This window comes from Synchiropus splendidus, chromosome 15 (genome assembly GCF_027744825.2).
Source record: "Synchiropus splendidus isolate RoL2022-P1 chromosome 15, RoL_Sspl_1.0, whole genome shotgun sequence".
NCBI lineage: Eukaryota > Metazoa > Chordata > Actinopteri > Syngnathiformes > Callionymidae > Synchiropus > Synchiropus splendidus.
The window spans coordinates 5,818,418-5,833,572 of record NC_071348.1 but is presented as its reverse complement, the minus strand read 5'-3'; the positions used below and the strand labels follow the sequence as shown (position 1 = coordinate 5,833,572).

At 47.8% G+C, this 15,155-nt stretch overlaps 3 protein-coding genes across 7 annotated transcripts; 2 read left to right on the top strand and 1 right to left on the bottom strand.

The window, feature by feature from the left end:
- Nucleotides 1-278: 278 nt before the first annotated feature.
- tap1 (transporter 1, ATP-binding cassette, sub-family B (MDR/TAP)) lies at nucleotides 279-5,379 on the bottom strand. 2 transcript variants are annotated; one of them, XM_053844019.1, is made up of 13 exons: nucleotides 5,225-5,379; nucleotides 4,398-4,703; nucleotides 4,111-4,333; nucleotides 3,926-4,040; nucleotides 3,728-3,858; nucleotides 3,457-3,662; nucleotides 2,731-2,928; nucleotides 2,529-2,657; nucleotides 2,265-2,459; nucleotides 1,821-1,994; nucleotides 1,508-1,667; nucleotides 1,304-1,440; nucleotides 279-1,241 (listed from the first exon to the last, which is right to left on the bottom strand). In XM_053844019.1, exons 1-13 carry the CDS (start codon nucleotides 5,225-5,227, stop codon nucleotides 1,029-1,031), a joined length of 2,190 nt encoding a protein of 729 aa, XP_053699994.1. In that variant the 5' UTR covers nucleotides 5,228-5,379; the 3' UTR covers nucleotides 279-1,028. The 2 variants fall into 2 exon arrangements, with proteins under 2 accessions (XP_053699994.1, XP_053699993.1); XM_053844018.1 differs by lacking the exon at nucleotides 5,225-5,379 and having other exon boundaries at nucleotides 4,398-4,709.
- Nucleotides 3,164-13,189, top strand: notchl (notch receptor, like). Of its 4 annotated transcripts, none has more exons than XM_053844017.1 (13): nucleotides 3,164-6,245; nucleotides 7,101-7,254; nucleotides 7,328-7,657; nucleotides 7,730-7,947; nucleotides 8,034-8,361; nucleotides 8,430-8,605; nucleotides 8,673-8,734; nucleotides 8,816-8,939; nucleotides 9,487-9,584; nucleotides 9,723-10,054; nucleotides 10,112-12,543; nucleotides 12,626-12,709; nucleotides 12,780-13,189. In XM_053844017.1, the coding sequence occupies exons 1-11, from the start codon at nucleotides 6,191-6,193 to the stop codon at nucleotides 10,620-10,622; spliced, it is 2,388 nt and encodes a 795-aa protein (XP_053699992.1). In that variant the 5' UTR covers nucleotides 3,164-6,190; the 3' UTR covers nucleotides 10,623-12,543; nucleotides 12,626-12,709; nucleotides 12,780-13,189. The 4 variants fall into 4 exon arrangements, with proteins under 4 accessions (XP_053699992.1, XP_053699990.1, XP_053699991.1 ...); XM_053844015.1 differs by having other exon boundaries at nucleotides 6,797-7,254; XM_053844016.1 differs by lacking the exon at nucleotides 3,164-6,245 and having other exon boundaries at nucleotides 6,258-7,254; nucleotides 8,037-8,361.
- Nucleotides 12,502-14,429, top strand: LOC128746656 (transcription factor HES-7.1-A-like). The gene is made up of 4 exons (XM_053843859.1): nucleotides 12,502-12,543; nucleotides 12,626-12,709; nucleotides 12,780-12,975; nucleotides 14,272-14,429. Exons 1-4 carry the CDS (start codon nucleotides 12,502-12,504, stop codon nucleotides 14,427-14,429), a joined length of 480 nt encoding a protein of 159 aa, XP_053699834.1.
- Nucleotides 14,430-15,155: the final 726 nt, after the last annotated feature.

Sequence of the window (15,155 nt, the reverse complement as noted above, 5' to 3'; positions counted from 1 at the left end):
ACACGCCCACCTCGGCTGCTCTGAACATCTTGTCCTCGCACACGAAGGTGGCGGGCGGCTCTCAGCGTTCGTCTTCGCAGCCTTGACTCGTCGTTTCTGACATTTGAAGGTTTGCGGTGTTTTTTCTGAGTTGTTTTCGCCGCGCGTATTCCATTGCTGCAGGCGATATCGCGCTAGATCAGGTGGATGGTTTGTTTTCACGGTCAGTTGTCGAATGAACGTCCACAGATTGTTGAAAAATACAAACAAACGAAACTAATTTTGGCAATAGCGCATTCATTTGTTCACATTTGAAGTAAGCAGAAATCACAAACAAAAAAGGTGAATATATTTTTCTGTGGGGAGATGATCGGGTCGCTGGGGCAGCAGTGCAGGTAAAGCAGCCCAGACATCTTTTGCTTTCTTCAGGTAGATCAAACAAGAACGGCTCAGCTCAAGACAATAAAAAACAGTCATCCATCGCAATTCCTTTTTTTAATGTACTAAAACTCATCACGTTAAATGAAGAGCAACTTCATGGAAACAAAAGCCTCAAAACAGCAGAATGGCAACCAAAACAACAAATGTTGAATTAAATCAACAAGTTCTGCCTCATGTAAAACCAAAAAAAAGTGGCCCTGTCCCTTCAGAAACTTCCTATAAATTAAAACTGTCATCTGTATACTTTTAGAATCAGAATCAGAATGTAATTTATTGCCATGGTCAGTGGGGAGCCCACCAACTAGGGAAGTGTTTTGGAATAAAATAAAATAAAATATTTGTCAGTATTCTGAATGAATACTGAATGAAGCCTGCACCATGGAATAACTGCTAAAATTGTTGTGACTCAGACGGGTTTAGGGTGAGTCCATAATGACTGGAATCACGCAAAAAACCTTAAAGCCATTCAGATCAAAAGTCAGATGATCATCGAACCATCAACCAGCGTTTCTATCCACCGACATGTTGAGGAACATTGTGAGAGTAACGTTAGCCTCTGCAAAGGTTTCAGTCCCACAGCAGCTGCCGTGTCAGGCAGCATCCGTCTTCTACTCTGCCTGTCGGTGGAAGCCCATGTTCTGCTTTGCCACCATTTCAGCGTAGAGCCCGCCCTTCTCCAGCAGCTCCCCGTGGGTGCCGACGTCCTCCACCACACCGTTGTTCAGCACGATGATGCGACTGGCGTTTTCCACCGCGCTCATCTTGGTGGAGATCAGCAGCACGGTGCAGTCTCGGGCCAGCTCTTGCAACGCCTGGTTGATCTGCAGGAAGCAGCCAAGGCGCATGAAAGCAGATACATTTTCACGTACGCGCCACAGCTTACCTGATGCTCATTTTCAGTGTCCAGGTCGCTGGTTGCGTTGTCCAGGATGAGGATTTTTGGGCGTCTGATTAAAGCTCTGGCGATGGTGATGCGCTGCTTCTGCCCTCCGGCCACCTGCCCCCCCCTCTCACCGGCAGCTGCCCAACAGAGACGTTCCATCAAGGTCTTGCCGCTCGCTCAAGCCTGACTCTCCGCCAAACCTACCTGTGTCATAGCCGTTTGGCAGCTCCTGGATGAAGTGGTGAGCGCTGGCTAGCCTGGCGGCTCTCTCCATCTCTTCATCTGACGCGTCCTCGCAGCCGTACTTGATGTTCTCCCGGACCGAGCGGTTGAACAGGATGCAGTCTTGACTCACGACCGCCATCTGATATTAGGCCATGGACACAGCGACACCCAATGGGACCCCTTAGTATCGCGCTCAAAATAGTTTCTTTCTCCGCAAGTTGACCACATGACATCACCTGAGCCTGGTTCTCGGATGGTCTCTGCCTGGAACAGCCAGGACACTTGCACTCACCTTCTGATGCAGATACAGGTTCTTGTAGCGCTGCAGTGGCTGTCCGTCCAGCAGGATCTCCCCAGCCAGCGGCTGATAAAACCTCTCCAGCAGCTTGACACAGGTGGTCTTCCCGCACCGGTTCAGACCCACAAGAGCAGTGATCTGGCCTGGCCTGATCTCCATGGACACGTCCTGGGGAAACGTTACATATGAGTGACAGTGACTTTTCTGGGAAGTCCAAATAGCACAACAAAAATAGAAATTTTTTTTTCAATGGTGCATACAACGGTTCAACAAAATCTGCAGAAAATATATCCACGATCATCACACAAGTGTCTGACAGGTGTTTGAACGAGATTAAGTTGATCACTTTTCTTTTCTGCATGATCCAACACAATATTGTGGTCTCCATGTCATCTCTCAGAATACGAAACAACAATAAAGGGTGTCATGTTGACTCACCTTCAGGACAAGGCTGCTGTCCTCTGTGCTTCCAGAATAGGAGAACTTCACATTTTTGAACTCAATGTGACCCTGAAACGAATCAGGCGCCAGATCGCCCTCTGGTGGGATTTTTGGTGTCCGATTCAGATACTCGAAAATCTTCTCCGAAGCTCCAATCGCCTTCCTCACCTCTGGGTAGGAGTGCATGAAGGCCTGGGAAGATGGAGACGCAGGAGGTTTCAGCCCCATGTTTGCCCTCTCTTGTTTCAGTGGGCGACTGACCTCAACAGTGCTGGCCAACTGCAGCTCGTACAGGATGAAGGACACCAGGTCGCCGCTGCTGACCATCCCTCGGGTCACAAGTCTACCTCCATAGTAGAGGATGCCCACTTTAAGAGCTAAAGTCGTCATCTGGGGGCGGACATTTTGATACAGCTGAGTGAAGCTCTTCCCTCATCACCTACAATCCTCGTAAAAAACTCACACTGTTGGTCCAAGTGGAGGCGGCGTAAGCCAGCGCTTCCTGTTTGTTGAGCGCGTATGTGTCCTCCATTCGCTGCCGGTACCGCTCCGTCTCACCGTCCTCGTTGGCGAAGCTCCTCACCGTCTTGATGTGCGTGAAGGTTTCCGTGGCGACCTGGTTTGCTTTGGCCAGCGACTCTTGAACTTTAGCCGATATGGTCTTAGAGGGATGAAATCACCAAGTCAACAACTTTAGTTAGAGCAGTTTAAAATCACTTTCTAACAGATGGACCACAAACCTCTCTTCACCAATATATATTAAATAGTCCACAAAAACCATCGGCCAACATCAACAACTAGCTTTAAGACACGGGAACATATCTTTTTGCCTCCATGTTTCTATATATTTTTCTATATATCAGTCATCCTATTTTTTTAAAGGGCAGGACATGCTAATTGCTAGTTCAATTGCAACTATTTTTAGTCTGACATTCATTTAAAAATAGCAAATGAAACATAAATTATTCAAAGTAAACAATCAGTTTGTTTCTTTTTTATATAAATTTAAAGTGCTACCTTTGCTAATTGCTAACAAAGCTAACTACGTTATATAATACAAGCACAACTTGAAAATATTGTAGCGACATTGGTGCAGATTGACAGATTGCTGTGCTAACATAGCTGAAGCACTAACAAAGACCAGAGCAGTTCAAATGTATCAGACTTCTTCCCTGGTTGTCAGCTTTACCTGGTGGAAGTGTCCGGTGATCTCGGGTATGAACCAGACGATGGGCAGCCCCATGAGGGTCAGCAGAGACATCTTCCACGACAGACTGAACATGAAGAACATGAGGAAGCCAAACCTGCTGGTGTACCACATGGCCAGGCTCAGCTTCTCGCTCAGAGCTTCGCTCAAGTCGTTGGTGTCGGTGGTGATTCTGGACACCAGCTCACCTGGCGGCGCAAGGCAAAGGGGTTGACCCCGGGAACATGTGACTGACTAGTGGCCGCAGCCTTACCTGTCGGGGTGACGTCGAAGAAGGCCATCTCCTGCTGCATCACGGCCTGGAAGACGATTCCCTGGACGGAAGTGTGAACACGGCTCATGGTCACGTTGTAGATCATGTCGCAGATGAACTCGCACAGAACACTGGAACGAGAGTTACCTTCCAATGAGCTCCTCCCCCTCCTGCCTGCCTCTCATTCACTCCACTTACCTGGCCACAGTCATCACCGTCATCATCTTGATGGTCTGAGAGAAGAGATCGGAGGAGTCTTCGTTTGCGATCCAGTCAGCGACGTGGCCGGTGTATTTGGGAATCGCTGTCTCACCTGTGAGAGCAAACATAAAAATGTTTATTGCTCAGGATTTCAGCCACGGTCTCAGAAACCACTCACTCACCAAACGACGAAAGGTTGACCAGCGCAAACACCAGCACGAAGCGCCCGGTATAGGGCGCCATGTATCCCAGCATCCTCCTCAGAGAGGAAGTGCTCCCAGCCTTCCGCCGCTCACTGGGCTTCCCAAAAGAGCAGACGCAGGTCCAGCAGGAGAGTAAAAAGGACGAGACGTATTTGCTCCAGTAGAGCCAGGAGACCATTGTGAGGACATAGCTCTGCAGCACCTGAGGAGGAATGCACTCAGCTGTGTGTCCTAGACTCAGAGATGTGACTCGCTTGAACACCCACCCGGGTCCAGGAGCTCCAGGCCCACAGCTCCTCTGGTGCGGACTGACCCCGCACACACAGGAGACAGACGTACACGGGGTAGAGGAAGCACAGGACACAGATCCGCTGCAGCCCCTCCGAGCTCCTCACCCACTGTGGGCAAGCAGGGGCGGTGCAGGCCAAACTCAGGAGGCAGGCTCTAGCCAGGCAGGCTCCCCACACCGTGACCACAGGGTAAGGGAGGAAGAGCGGGGACACCTGCACCAGGCTGATGGCCTGCACCAGGACCAGGTCCAGACCCACCAGGAGGAGGCCGAAGATCATTTCCTGCATCACAAAGAAGAGCGAAAGGGAAAGTATAAACTGATGAGTCATGCTTCTTTTCTGTTCCATCTACAGAGAAATATCGACTGTTTTCACTATTCTTTCATTCCCAAAACATCATTTTCTTAATAATACTCCTGCTGTCCTTCACTTAGGAGCAATGAGGTGGGGTTTTAAAACGTTAAGATGAGGTTCCAGGCTACTTACTTGCACATTTTTACCCACAGAAAACATGAAGTGGTCTGACTGCATTGTAGTACTGTGCTGGAATAATGGATCTTATCTTCAGTTTGCTGCTGTGAAGTGGACTACTGTTGCAAGTAGTGCACTTCACTTTCACTTTTACTTACGCGCACGTTCTTCTTGAAGTCGTTTTAACGACAACGCCATGTTTCAACTACTCGCACTGGTATTCAAAATAAGCTCATTTCTATTTGGATGTGCCTCGGCAGCGTATTCATAAACAAGTTACCACTACGCGGGTTGAACGTCGTCGTTTTAAATAGTCTGGAAGCTGAACTTACCATTCCTTCAACAATACGGATCCTCAAAACGTTCAAATGGTTCGATGAAGTAGAGAAAAGCTACAAAAGGTGTTTCAAATGGCAGCAGCAACTGCAGCACGGCGACATGGTGAGTCGCGTGAAAACGAAACTAAAACTTGGCAGTGCAGCTGGAAAATCCCCGGAAGAATTAACAAGGACAACATGGTTAATAATTTAGTAATTGCTATTTATTCACTCTACTGACTATACATCGATGGAAACTGTTCCTATATTACATGTTATTAAAAACATTTATATAAAAAAAATACATAAGACGAGAAGGTTCGATGGCGACACCCAATGGCGATGCGGTGAAACAGCATCACTATTGCCAGTTGACCTCAGCATTTAAAAAATATGTATATAAAATTATATCAATATATGTAAGTCAGTAAATAACCATAGCTAAGTGATTGTGGGTGTCATTCAAAATAACTATTAGTTGAGGAAGATTCACCCTTAAGCAGTGAAGAACACAAAGAACAAAATGTGTCATGTTAATAAGCACTTGCTTTATACCATTTCAGAATTATTCAAGTTAAATGAGATTGTCTTTTTTCTTCAGATCTGATGTTGATGATCGTAACTTAATGTTAAAATGGATGAATGTGGTGGAAACTTACAAATACTAGAGGCAAGTCTCTATATTTCAAATTCAAACCTCATGCAGCCAAGACGAGGTCAGCGCTGCAAATACACACACATCTGGTCGTCGCCCTTCTATTCTTCTCCACACAGTGGCAGGAAGTCGTCGGCATATCCGCAGAACAAGAGCGAGGGAGGAGAGCGGGCTGACGATGGCGGTGGTGATGGAAGTGGACGCTTGGAGCTAATGAGGGACCATATCTGGACTGGACCAGAGCGGAGTATTTATTCTGGGTTCAACCAAGCAGCTGGTGATCCGAGCAGACCAACAAGCGGAGCATCGTTTACCTGAGACGATACATGATGTCTGGCCTGCAGGTGCTGTTTCTTGTGGGACTCAGTTGGACTTGTGAAGGTACGTGACACAAGTGGCTCTTCACCTCACACACAAAATGAATGAGGAAGAGAAAGAAACCTTGGTAGTCAAAAGACCAGCGTCTTTAATAATAACCCAAAAATTCTTTCTTTAGTCATTATTACACCATTAGGTTTAGTACTGGAAAAATACCAGTTAAGACAGGAGCTGTATTGTAGAGCAGCAGAAAACGGCAGCTGTGTTTATTTCTTTTTGAAGTAGCTGTTTTATATAGACCTTGGAGAGGAAGTAGCAGTCATAATGTTCGTACTGAAATGATCAGAAGTAAAGGAGGAAGGTGTTCATGTATTAATAGTGTATTTAGAAGTAGTATCACAGTTCAATACATAGTAATAACAGTAGAATAAGCTGTGGTAGCTTATTTGTAGTAGACATACTAATAGTACAGTAATACTGAGCCAAATTTTATTGCTAGTAAAAAAAAAGGTAGTTAAAGTTATTGATAATTCAAGGAAGGTTTGGTGAATGTTTTGAGTGTATACTTTTGTCACCATGTCGGGGCTGACACTCACCTGCCACCCTATTGTCAGCCACCGTCACATTCCTGAGTTTGGGCCACCTTTGACCTTTATCCAGTCCGAGCCCACTCCATTTCCTGATGCTATTCACTTCTCCTGGAAACTTCCTGTTTATGTCGGGCCTGTTTCCTGTTCCCTCTGACGGTCAGAGACGGGAACCACCTCGCTGGACTTGACCTGACTGGAACAATGAGCACTAAATCTGGTGGAAAGTCGTGGAGTAGAAATGTACCTACTGTAGTAGCAGTTGAAGTAGAGCCACCAAAAACAGGATCTAGGAGTGGATCACCCTCGACACTTTCTCTGTTCACATCAGTCGCAGTGGCGTCTGCTGGAGATCCGTGGGGTCAGTGTCCCGCTGTCAGAAAGTGCAAGGATAAATTCAGGGACGGATCATGCGACATGGAGTGTTTAGACCCGGTTTGTCTCCGGGACGGATTCGACTGCCACAAGGACCTGGGCTACTGCAAGTACGGCCCAGACTTAAGATAGTTCTCTGTCTGGTTTCTCTCCTGGATTCATGTCTTTCCGTTCCTCTCTCAGTCCTGGCCACATCCCGTACTGCCGCAACCACTACTCCAATTCCCACTGCGACCAGGGCTGCGACAGCGCCGCCTGTGGTTGGGACGGCAGCGACTGCTTCACGCAGCAGAGCTCTGTGTGGGCCCAGGGGACACTGGTCCTGCACGCCAACATCCCCAAACATGACGGCGTCTTCAACAGCTCCCTGCTGTGGGCGCTCAGTGTTCTTCTCCAGACGCCGCTGAAGCTCAGGGGATCCTCCTCCCTGGCTGCCAGCAAAAAGCTGTTTGACTTTGACGCGCAGCAGCTTGCAAACCTGCTGACTCAGTCGTCACCTGTGGACTCCAATGGGTGCGTATCCGACATCTCAGGCTCAACTTAAGTGGCTGGAACATGCGAGATGACTTTTTGCATCCGTCGCAGCTCCCTCCTCTTCCTCCAGGTGGACAACCGTCCCTGCTCACGTGTGCCCTCCACCTGCTTCCCCTACGCCACCGAGGCAGCCAGTTTCCTTCGTGCCATGATGTCAAAGCCTGCTGTGTTCACCACGCTCCCAGAGTTGAAGGCCGTCATCAATATCAGAGGGGTCCGGGAGGAGATAGGAAGCAGAGAGGAGGAGCTCGACGTGAAGGAAGTGGAAGGTAACTCAACATGACTCAGCAACTCAGGCAAAGTCGAAGCCGCCAAAGACACAATTCATGTCATTTGGTTCTGATTCATCTGTTAGCAGAGGCGACACCGGTGTGGCTGTGGGCCGTGGTGGCCATCGCGGTGGGTCTGCTACTGGGCCTGGGCGCGCTGGCCCTCCTGGTGGTGAGGCGGGTGAGACAGCGCCAGCAAGAGAGGGGCAGCGGCGAGCGGGTCAGGCACAGGTCAACTATCACTGACGCAGAGGGCAAGACCAAAAGCTGGCCTTCACACGCAGCACCGCAGGAACAAAGAGCGCGATCCTGCCGGGAGAAGGAGAAGCTCAGCTTGAGGAAGAAGAAGAAAGCAAAGGAAACGGAGAAGAAGAGACGGAGGGAGCCGCTGGGTGAGGACGCCATCAGGATGAGGTGAGAGCAGGACATTGTGTCCGTGGACAATGGGATGTCAAATTGTCCGCTGTGGACCTCCTGCGCAGGCCTCTCAAACGGGAGCAGGACATTGGCAGCGACACAGATTTCACCCAGAGCTCCATGGAGGACATCAACGCACGCTGCAGCAGACGACAGGATGACGCTACCATCTGTGACCACCGGGGGCAGGAGCAGAAGCAGTACCGCAGCGGCGGCTCTCAGTCCCGCAGGCCAGTACCAGGTGGGACGTCGTTCCTTCATTTAGAACCACTCACTGACCAGGACTAAAGCGTTTGATTATGTCGCAGCTCCCTCTAGAGGATGGGAGAGGAACGCCATGCCACCGCCTCTGCTCAGTCCACCTCAACAGGTCTGAGAGATGATCTTATTGTCACATTTGTCCATGTGACCGCCACGTTCAATTGTTGATAACAGCTACTTAACTGGACAGTCTGCAGAGTGGTGTGGGCCAGACGGGTCCGTGGTTCTGATCAGGGCAGTGCGGAGCGGGCTGGACCGAGTGGTTCTGGAGCTGCTGAGAGCTGGAGTCCAGGTTAACAACACAGATCATACTGGTAATGACAGGTTCTTACACTTAATTGACTCTCTGTTAACGTTATTTCTGAGTGTTTCTGAGTGAAGAATATCTAACACGCAGAGCCAGTCTGGACCTGATACCAGTCTGAGCCTCTAGAAAACGAGGGAAAACAACACCTTAATAATAATAGGACGTAATTTAAATTATAATGTAATTACAGATAGGAGCTACACAGCCAAGCCTGGCTGTTTAGAAATATGTCTTTCCATCATTCTTGGAACCGGTTCTCTCTGTTCACCGAGGGGTTGTGTGTCAGCTGTAACTGACCCCTGTCTTTCTCACATCCTCCTCTTCCTCACTCCCATCACCCCCCACCCCCCTCCAGCTCCCCTGCTGCCCTCCGACTCAGAGCAAAGTTAATGTCCCCTCACCATTGACTTTGTGCTTCCTGCTTCTCTGCTTCTCCCTGCTCTTCGTCTGGGCTGGTGTGTTAATGGTTGTTTCGTTGGCTGACCCTCCCTTCTTCCCCTCCCTCCCCTCCTCCACTTCCCCTCCACTCTGGACTGTCTCGCCGCCTCTCTCAGGGAGGTCAGCTTTGCACTGGTCCGCCTCCGTCAATCACCTCTCTCTGACGAGGACCCTGATTCGCTACGGGGCTGCGGTGGACCTGCAGGACAACAAGGTGAGCACGGGCACGAGTTAGAACCCGGGTCCCTGCGGGGCCGCTGGAGCCTGCTCTCTCTTAAAGCATGTCTGACCGAGTTTCACTCTGAAGAAGAAGAAGGGCTGTTTATTTTCAAAACTATTTTTTGTCCACCAGGGGGAGACACCACTTTTTCTTGCCGCGCTCTATGGTTGCTACGACACCACCAGACTCCTCCTCCTTCACGGCGCCAACCTGGAACTACATGACCGCAGAGGTCGGCGGCCAACAGATGTGGCCCGCGAGGGCATGCACCACCAGGTCCTGGAGCTTCTGTTGGCCCACCAAATCCAAAGAGGGCCCGTTCCAGTGGAGACCACCAACGACATGCTGTGGGAGGAGAGAACCCTGATGTACTCGCCCTGGGTCGGCACCCAAGGGCTGCCAGGCAGGAGCGCCTCCTTCTCTGGGATAGTGGGGTGTCGGGACATGACGCCTCCACCTCAGAGGTACGGAACGATTGCGCTGGTGTTTCGGTCATTATCTAAACCCATGTGTGTTGTCAGCGACTGGTCGGTGGGCAGAGTGCAGCAGTACCCCTCCCCTCAAAACTGGAGACCACAAATCAACCAATCGGCAACAGCGCTGGTCCCTCCCAGGATCATGGGTCGCTCCCCTCGGCCAATCAGCACGTTACAGGAGGTCACCTCCGAAGACGAGGATCGGGATCGTCACCAGGATGCATCAAGAGCCGGGACACCGCACTTCCTGTGCCCCCAGCCCGCCCCTCGCCAGCGCTCCTTCTCCTGCACCCAGCATGCTTTGCAGCGCCGCGCTAGTGCCCACCAGCCAGAGCCCAACTACGTCATCGTGACGGACAGATCGGGCAGCGAACCCGTGGAGAGGATTGTGGTTCCGCCTCCAACAGAAACCGCCATCCATTTGGATCACCAACCAGTAGGAGGCGACACACCAAGTAGAGCAGAACCAACCCTCATAAATGCTTCCAGCTTAGAGCCAAAATCCAGGGGTGAAAGGTTAAACAACACAAGCGAGTCCCCACAAACCGCTCTGTAGGGGACCCATGTCCACACTTCTACCAGCCACAATAGACTCCCAAGCACTCACAACATGTTTTCATTCAATGGCACCCTCATCCCCTGGCTTGCTGGGATCCAAGGTTGTTGGAGTTAATGCAAGAAACTGGACAAACCTGAAGCGCTGGACTAGAATCCCAACATTCAGCTTCATGTTCAACTTCAGTGCCCCAACAGCTCCCCCGTGAGGTCGAACTCGAACTCATCAAATGTCGTCTGCTCACCATCCTCCAGTTTTACACCTTCATTTCAACTCATTCTAACGCTTGCAACCTCTTCTACTTGACATCACGTCACGCACTAACAACAATGCGATGCTGAACTACTGAACCCAACGTCAAAAGCCACGTGTCTATTGAATGTGTTTTAGTTTTACTTTGAAATTGTAAATTCTGCTACCATATTTTACGTGTCCGAAATACTTGTTTTCAATAACTTGTTTGGAAAGAAATATTTTTATACGCTTTCATATTTTTTTACGATCTTGGTAAGTACATAGATGCTGCTCTCTGATTAACATATTATATATCACATATTAATAAAAACGTCTGACCTCGATACAAATACCCAGCATGTATGACACCTTTTTTTAATTAAAATAAATAAATCACACAAAATATATTCAAACTATCTCTTTCTGTCGCCACCTACTGACCAAGATAGGTAGTTCACGTGTCATCGTGGGAAGCTGCAGTCGCACTTCTAAAGTGTGAAGAGTCCACCATCATCAGTGGGAGTGTGTGAAGTGTGTCGGTGGAGTCCTGTGAACCAGGAGGTTCCCACACACTTCCACTCACTCGCATTTTAATGACCAGTCCCACTTGTGACAGAACTGAACCAAATACGGAATTTGCGATACAGCGAGATCAACTCTACGCTTTTATTGACGAAATGTAAATGACAAGTACAACAGATATTTACACAGTTGGCAAGCGCAAAATGTGACGTCACATTAGACAGTAGTTTGGAATCGATATTTTTTCCATTTCTTTCTAAATGAATCGTTAAAAAATAAGCGCTTATAGCTGTTCAAAAGAGAGTTAAGTGGCTGCTTTGACGTTCTGTTGAAGTCATGTGACCAACTGACGACGCGGGAGCTCTTGGGACGCGTGTCGCACACATGAACGCGATTTCTGTTGTTGAAATAATGTTCAGTGTTAATGTCTGACTGAATATATTTATGTGAATTGGACTCCCACATGATTCGGCAACACAACTGTCACCTCAGCCGCGTTGAAGTGGGAACCTCAGGCTGCTCCGGCCTCCACACACACTCCTCCAACAAGGTACCGATTCCAACAGCTAATAAAAGTGCAAATGGAGCTGCTGACTTCATCTTCCCACAGTCACGATCAATGTTCTTAATGAGCGTGTGAAGCTCCACGATCCTCCACACACACTTCTGGCAACGACCCTCGAGTTTTCACACGTCATGAAAGTCTGCCTCTCGTTCCCGGGACTTGGCTGAAGCATTTGTATCAGTCGACTCACAGAGAAGGAGACGGTTATGTGGGAATGCAAACGCTCATCAATGCTGGATTCACATTCATTCATCTTGAAGCAAGAGGCCGTTGACAAAAGTCATCAGCCATTTTGACAACTCAGTGGCAGATCATGTTGACACCAGCTCTGTCTGGAACTGAAGCTTAAGTTTAAATGAAAAAATTTCCTCTAAAATCTCACGTCAAAAGCAAATATCTAATTTTCTGCAGTCAAATGAAGATAATGAGTTTGGGGATTGGCTGCAGAGCAATAAAAGTGGAGCTGGGAGGAGCTTGGTTTACGGCAGCTCAGCTTTAAAGCTCCTCACCGAGGAGTCTGGCTCCACTGACCGACTGAGCTGCTGTGACCTAGTGACCATGAAGCTGATCTCAGAGCAGAGCAGACACACCGACAGAAAGGTACTTGTGTTGTTCATCTCATCCTCCTGCCGACTCTCATCAAGTGGAGCTGTGTATTTATGACGTTTCTTTTTGTCTTTAGATCCTCAAACCGCAAGTGGAGAAGCGGCGCAGAGAGAGGATGAACCGAAGCCTGGACAACCTGAAGACCCTGCTGATGCTGCAGGTAAATGTCCCACAGCTCAGCTCATGATCAGCTCTGTCTGCGGGATGTTGACCAACCTTTGACCTTCTAGGAGCAGAGTCAGCGTAGAGTGGAGAAAGCTGAGATCCTGGAGCAGACTGTGGCCTTCCTGCACAACCACCACAAACGCTCCTTCCACGACGGCTTCTCCTCCTGCCTGCAGATGGCGACTCGCTTCCTGGGACCTGACAGGAAGGATGTGGATTCATCCATGGTGGCTCGACTCTCACAGCCAGACTCTTCCAAGGGTTCCACGTGTGCCTCTCTCAGCAAGCCCTCCACTTCGTTCCTGTGGATGTTGCTCCACATGTCCAAACAAAGTCACAGCGTCACAGAAACCAGCTTTTCCTCCACATCACAAACACCAACTGAGCTGCAAAGGCGACCTTTGACCCAACCTCTGTGGAGGCCGTGGCACTCGTTGCCATAGTCACAACACTGACCGAACTTTTCCATGGACAGTTTCAGTGCAATTTTTGTGTCTTTGTCTGCTGCCGCCGCAGCTTGTCTTTTATGTCGCCCTGCACCTTAATTTATTCTATTTGCTATTTGTAAATAAACAATGTGAAAAGTTGGTTCTGGACAGTGTCGTAGAAATAGTACTTGTACTCTTGATAGACTGTTCTTGCCGTTAGTGTCATTGTTGAAGTTCAATAATTTTGCTAGATCAGTAATTCATGGAATGAAATGAGTATTTATGTAGCTACTAAAGGATTTGTATTATTATAAATACTGGTAATGGACTTAAAAGAAGCAGCAGTAGCAGTAATTGTGGACCTCATGAGAGAAACTGTGATGATAGCAATACCAGTAAAATAGCAGTAGTTGTAGAGGGAGCTGTAGAAGTAGGTTTGGTGGCAGCAGTAGTAGATGAAACTTTAATACAAAAATAAAAATGGGATGTTATATTAATAGAGAATGGTAATAGCCTTTGAAGAAGCCGTGATAGAAGATGAAATTGCAGTACAGATTGTGGCAGTACTACACGGTGCTGGAAGTTGTGGAAAAGTTGAATAGTAGTTTTGAGTCAAAGTTGTAGTGTTAATATAAGTCGTTGTGGAATTAATAGTACTGAAATATTAGTGAACGTTGCATTACTAATTCGTATAGAAGTTGAAATGAAATAAGTAGACATTCTCAGAGTAGTGTAAATATTTGCACAAATACCAGTAAATATTACTTGATAAAATATTAGATAAAAAATAAAAACACTGCCCAATAAAGTTTTAAATAAAATGACAAAACTCCATCCAATCACAATCAACAGGAAATGATGGATGAAATAAAAGCAAATGATGTGTAAAAATGTAATATTATTATTATTTGTTATTATTTAAAATGAGCTTTATTTCAACAAAGCCGGGAAAACGTCTTTAAAAAAGCGCATGCGACTTTGAATGAAGTTTCCTCCGAGGTTTATTTCACTTCAACCAAGTGTTGAAGTGACGTCTGTGTGTGCCGCGCGTCTACGGAGCGTGTGTCTGTGGGAACATGACGCTCCTCTGTCTTCCACGCGCTTCCACCGTCAAGCTTGATTTCCACAGATCATAAAAGTGGCGCGTTTGTCTTCGGCTCCCGCCAGAAACATCCGGACACAAGGGCTGCAGCGTCACACGAAGCCAGCCGGAACGACAAATGTCCCCTCGTCATGAGAGAGTACCTCAAAGGCTTCGGAGGTGTGAACATCCGTTCGGCGGTGTGAAGTGACAGCAGACACGTGTGGAAGACAAATGAGTGCGGACACGGCAGCGGACCTGGACTCGTGCGAGTCGACAAATGTGAATTCTTAGTCCTAATAAACCAACAATTCACTCCAGGAATAGGTGAGTAGCAGATGTGACAGGCGGTAATAAGCATCCGTATTACTTGTAATGAGTACTACATTAAATAAAATAGTTATTATACAGCCGTGAACTTACAGTGTAATATTATGTTAACAGAAGTAGAGTAGTAGCAGATGTTGTTGAAGTGGTAGTGCTGCAAGCATTGGTTAAAAGTTTCCTCAGTAGTGTTTGGAGTAGCTGCCATAGTAGTAGGAGCATGTGCCGTAGAATAGTTTGGAGCAGAGGTCATTGAGTAGTAATAAAAATATGTTTTGTATCAATAAACACCGTACTATTAATGACAATAGTAAATCATAGCTGTAGCAGTTACGTTGGAGTAGCAGTAGAAGTGGTAAGTGGTAAATGAACTACTACTGTTGTCATAGTGGTGGTACCAGTTGCAGTATTAAAAGTTGTTGAGATAATATAAGCTACGGTGGTACTGGTCTGATCAGCTGCAGTAGTATTGGGAGTAGGTGCAGGCAGAAGAACACTGACAGAAGCTTCACAAAGGTCGAGGAAGGAAAAGGCCAGTGTTTAGTTCGATTTAGAGAAATATTTTATTGGTAGCAAAAATATAATAAATTAATGTGCAAAAGTTCAGG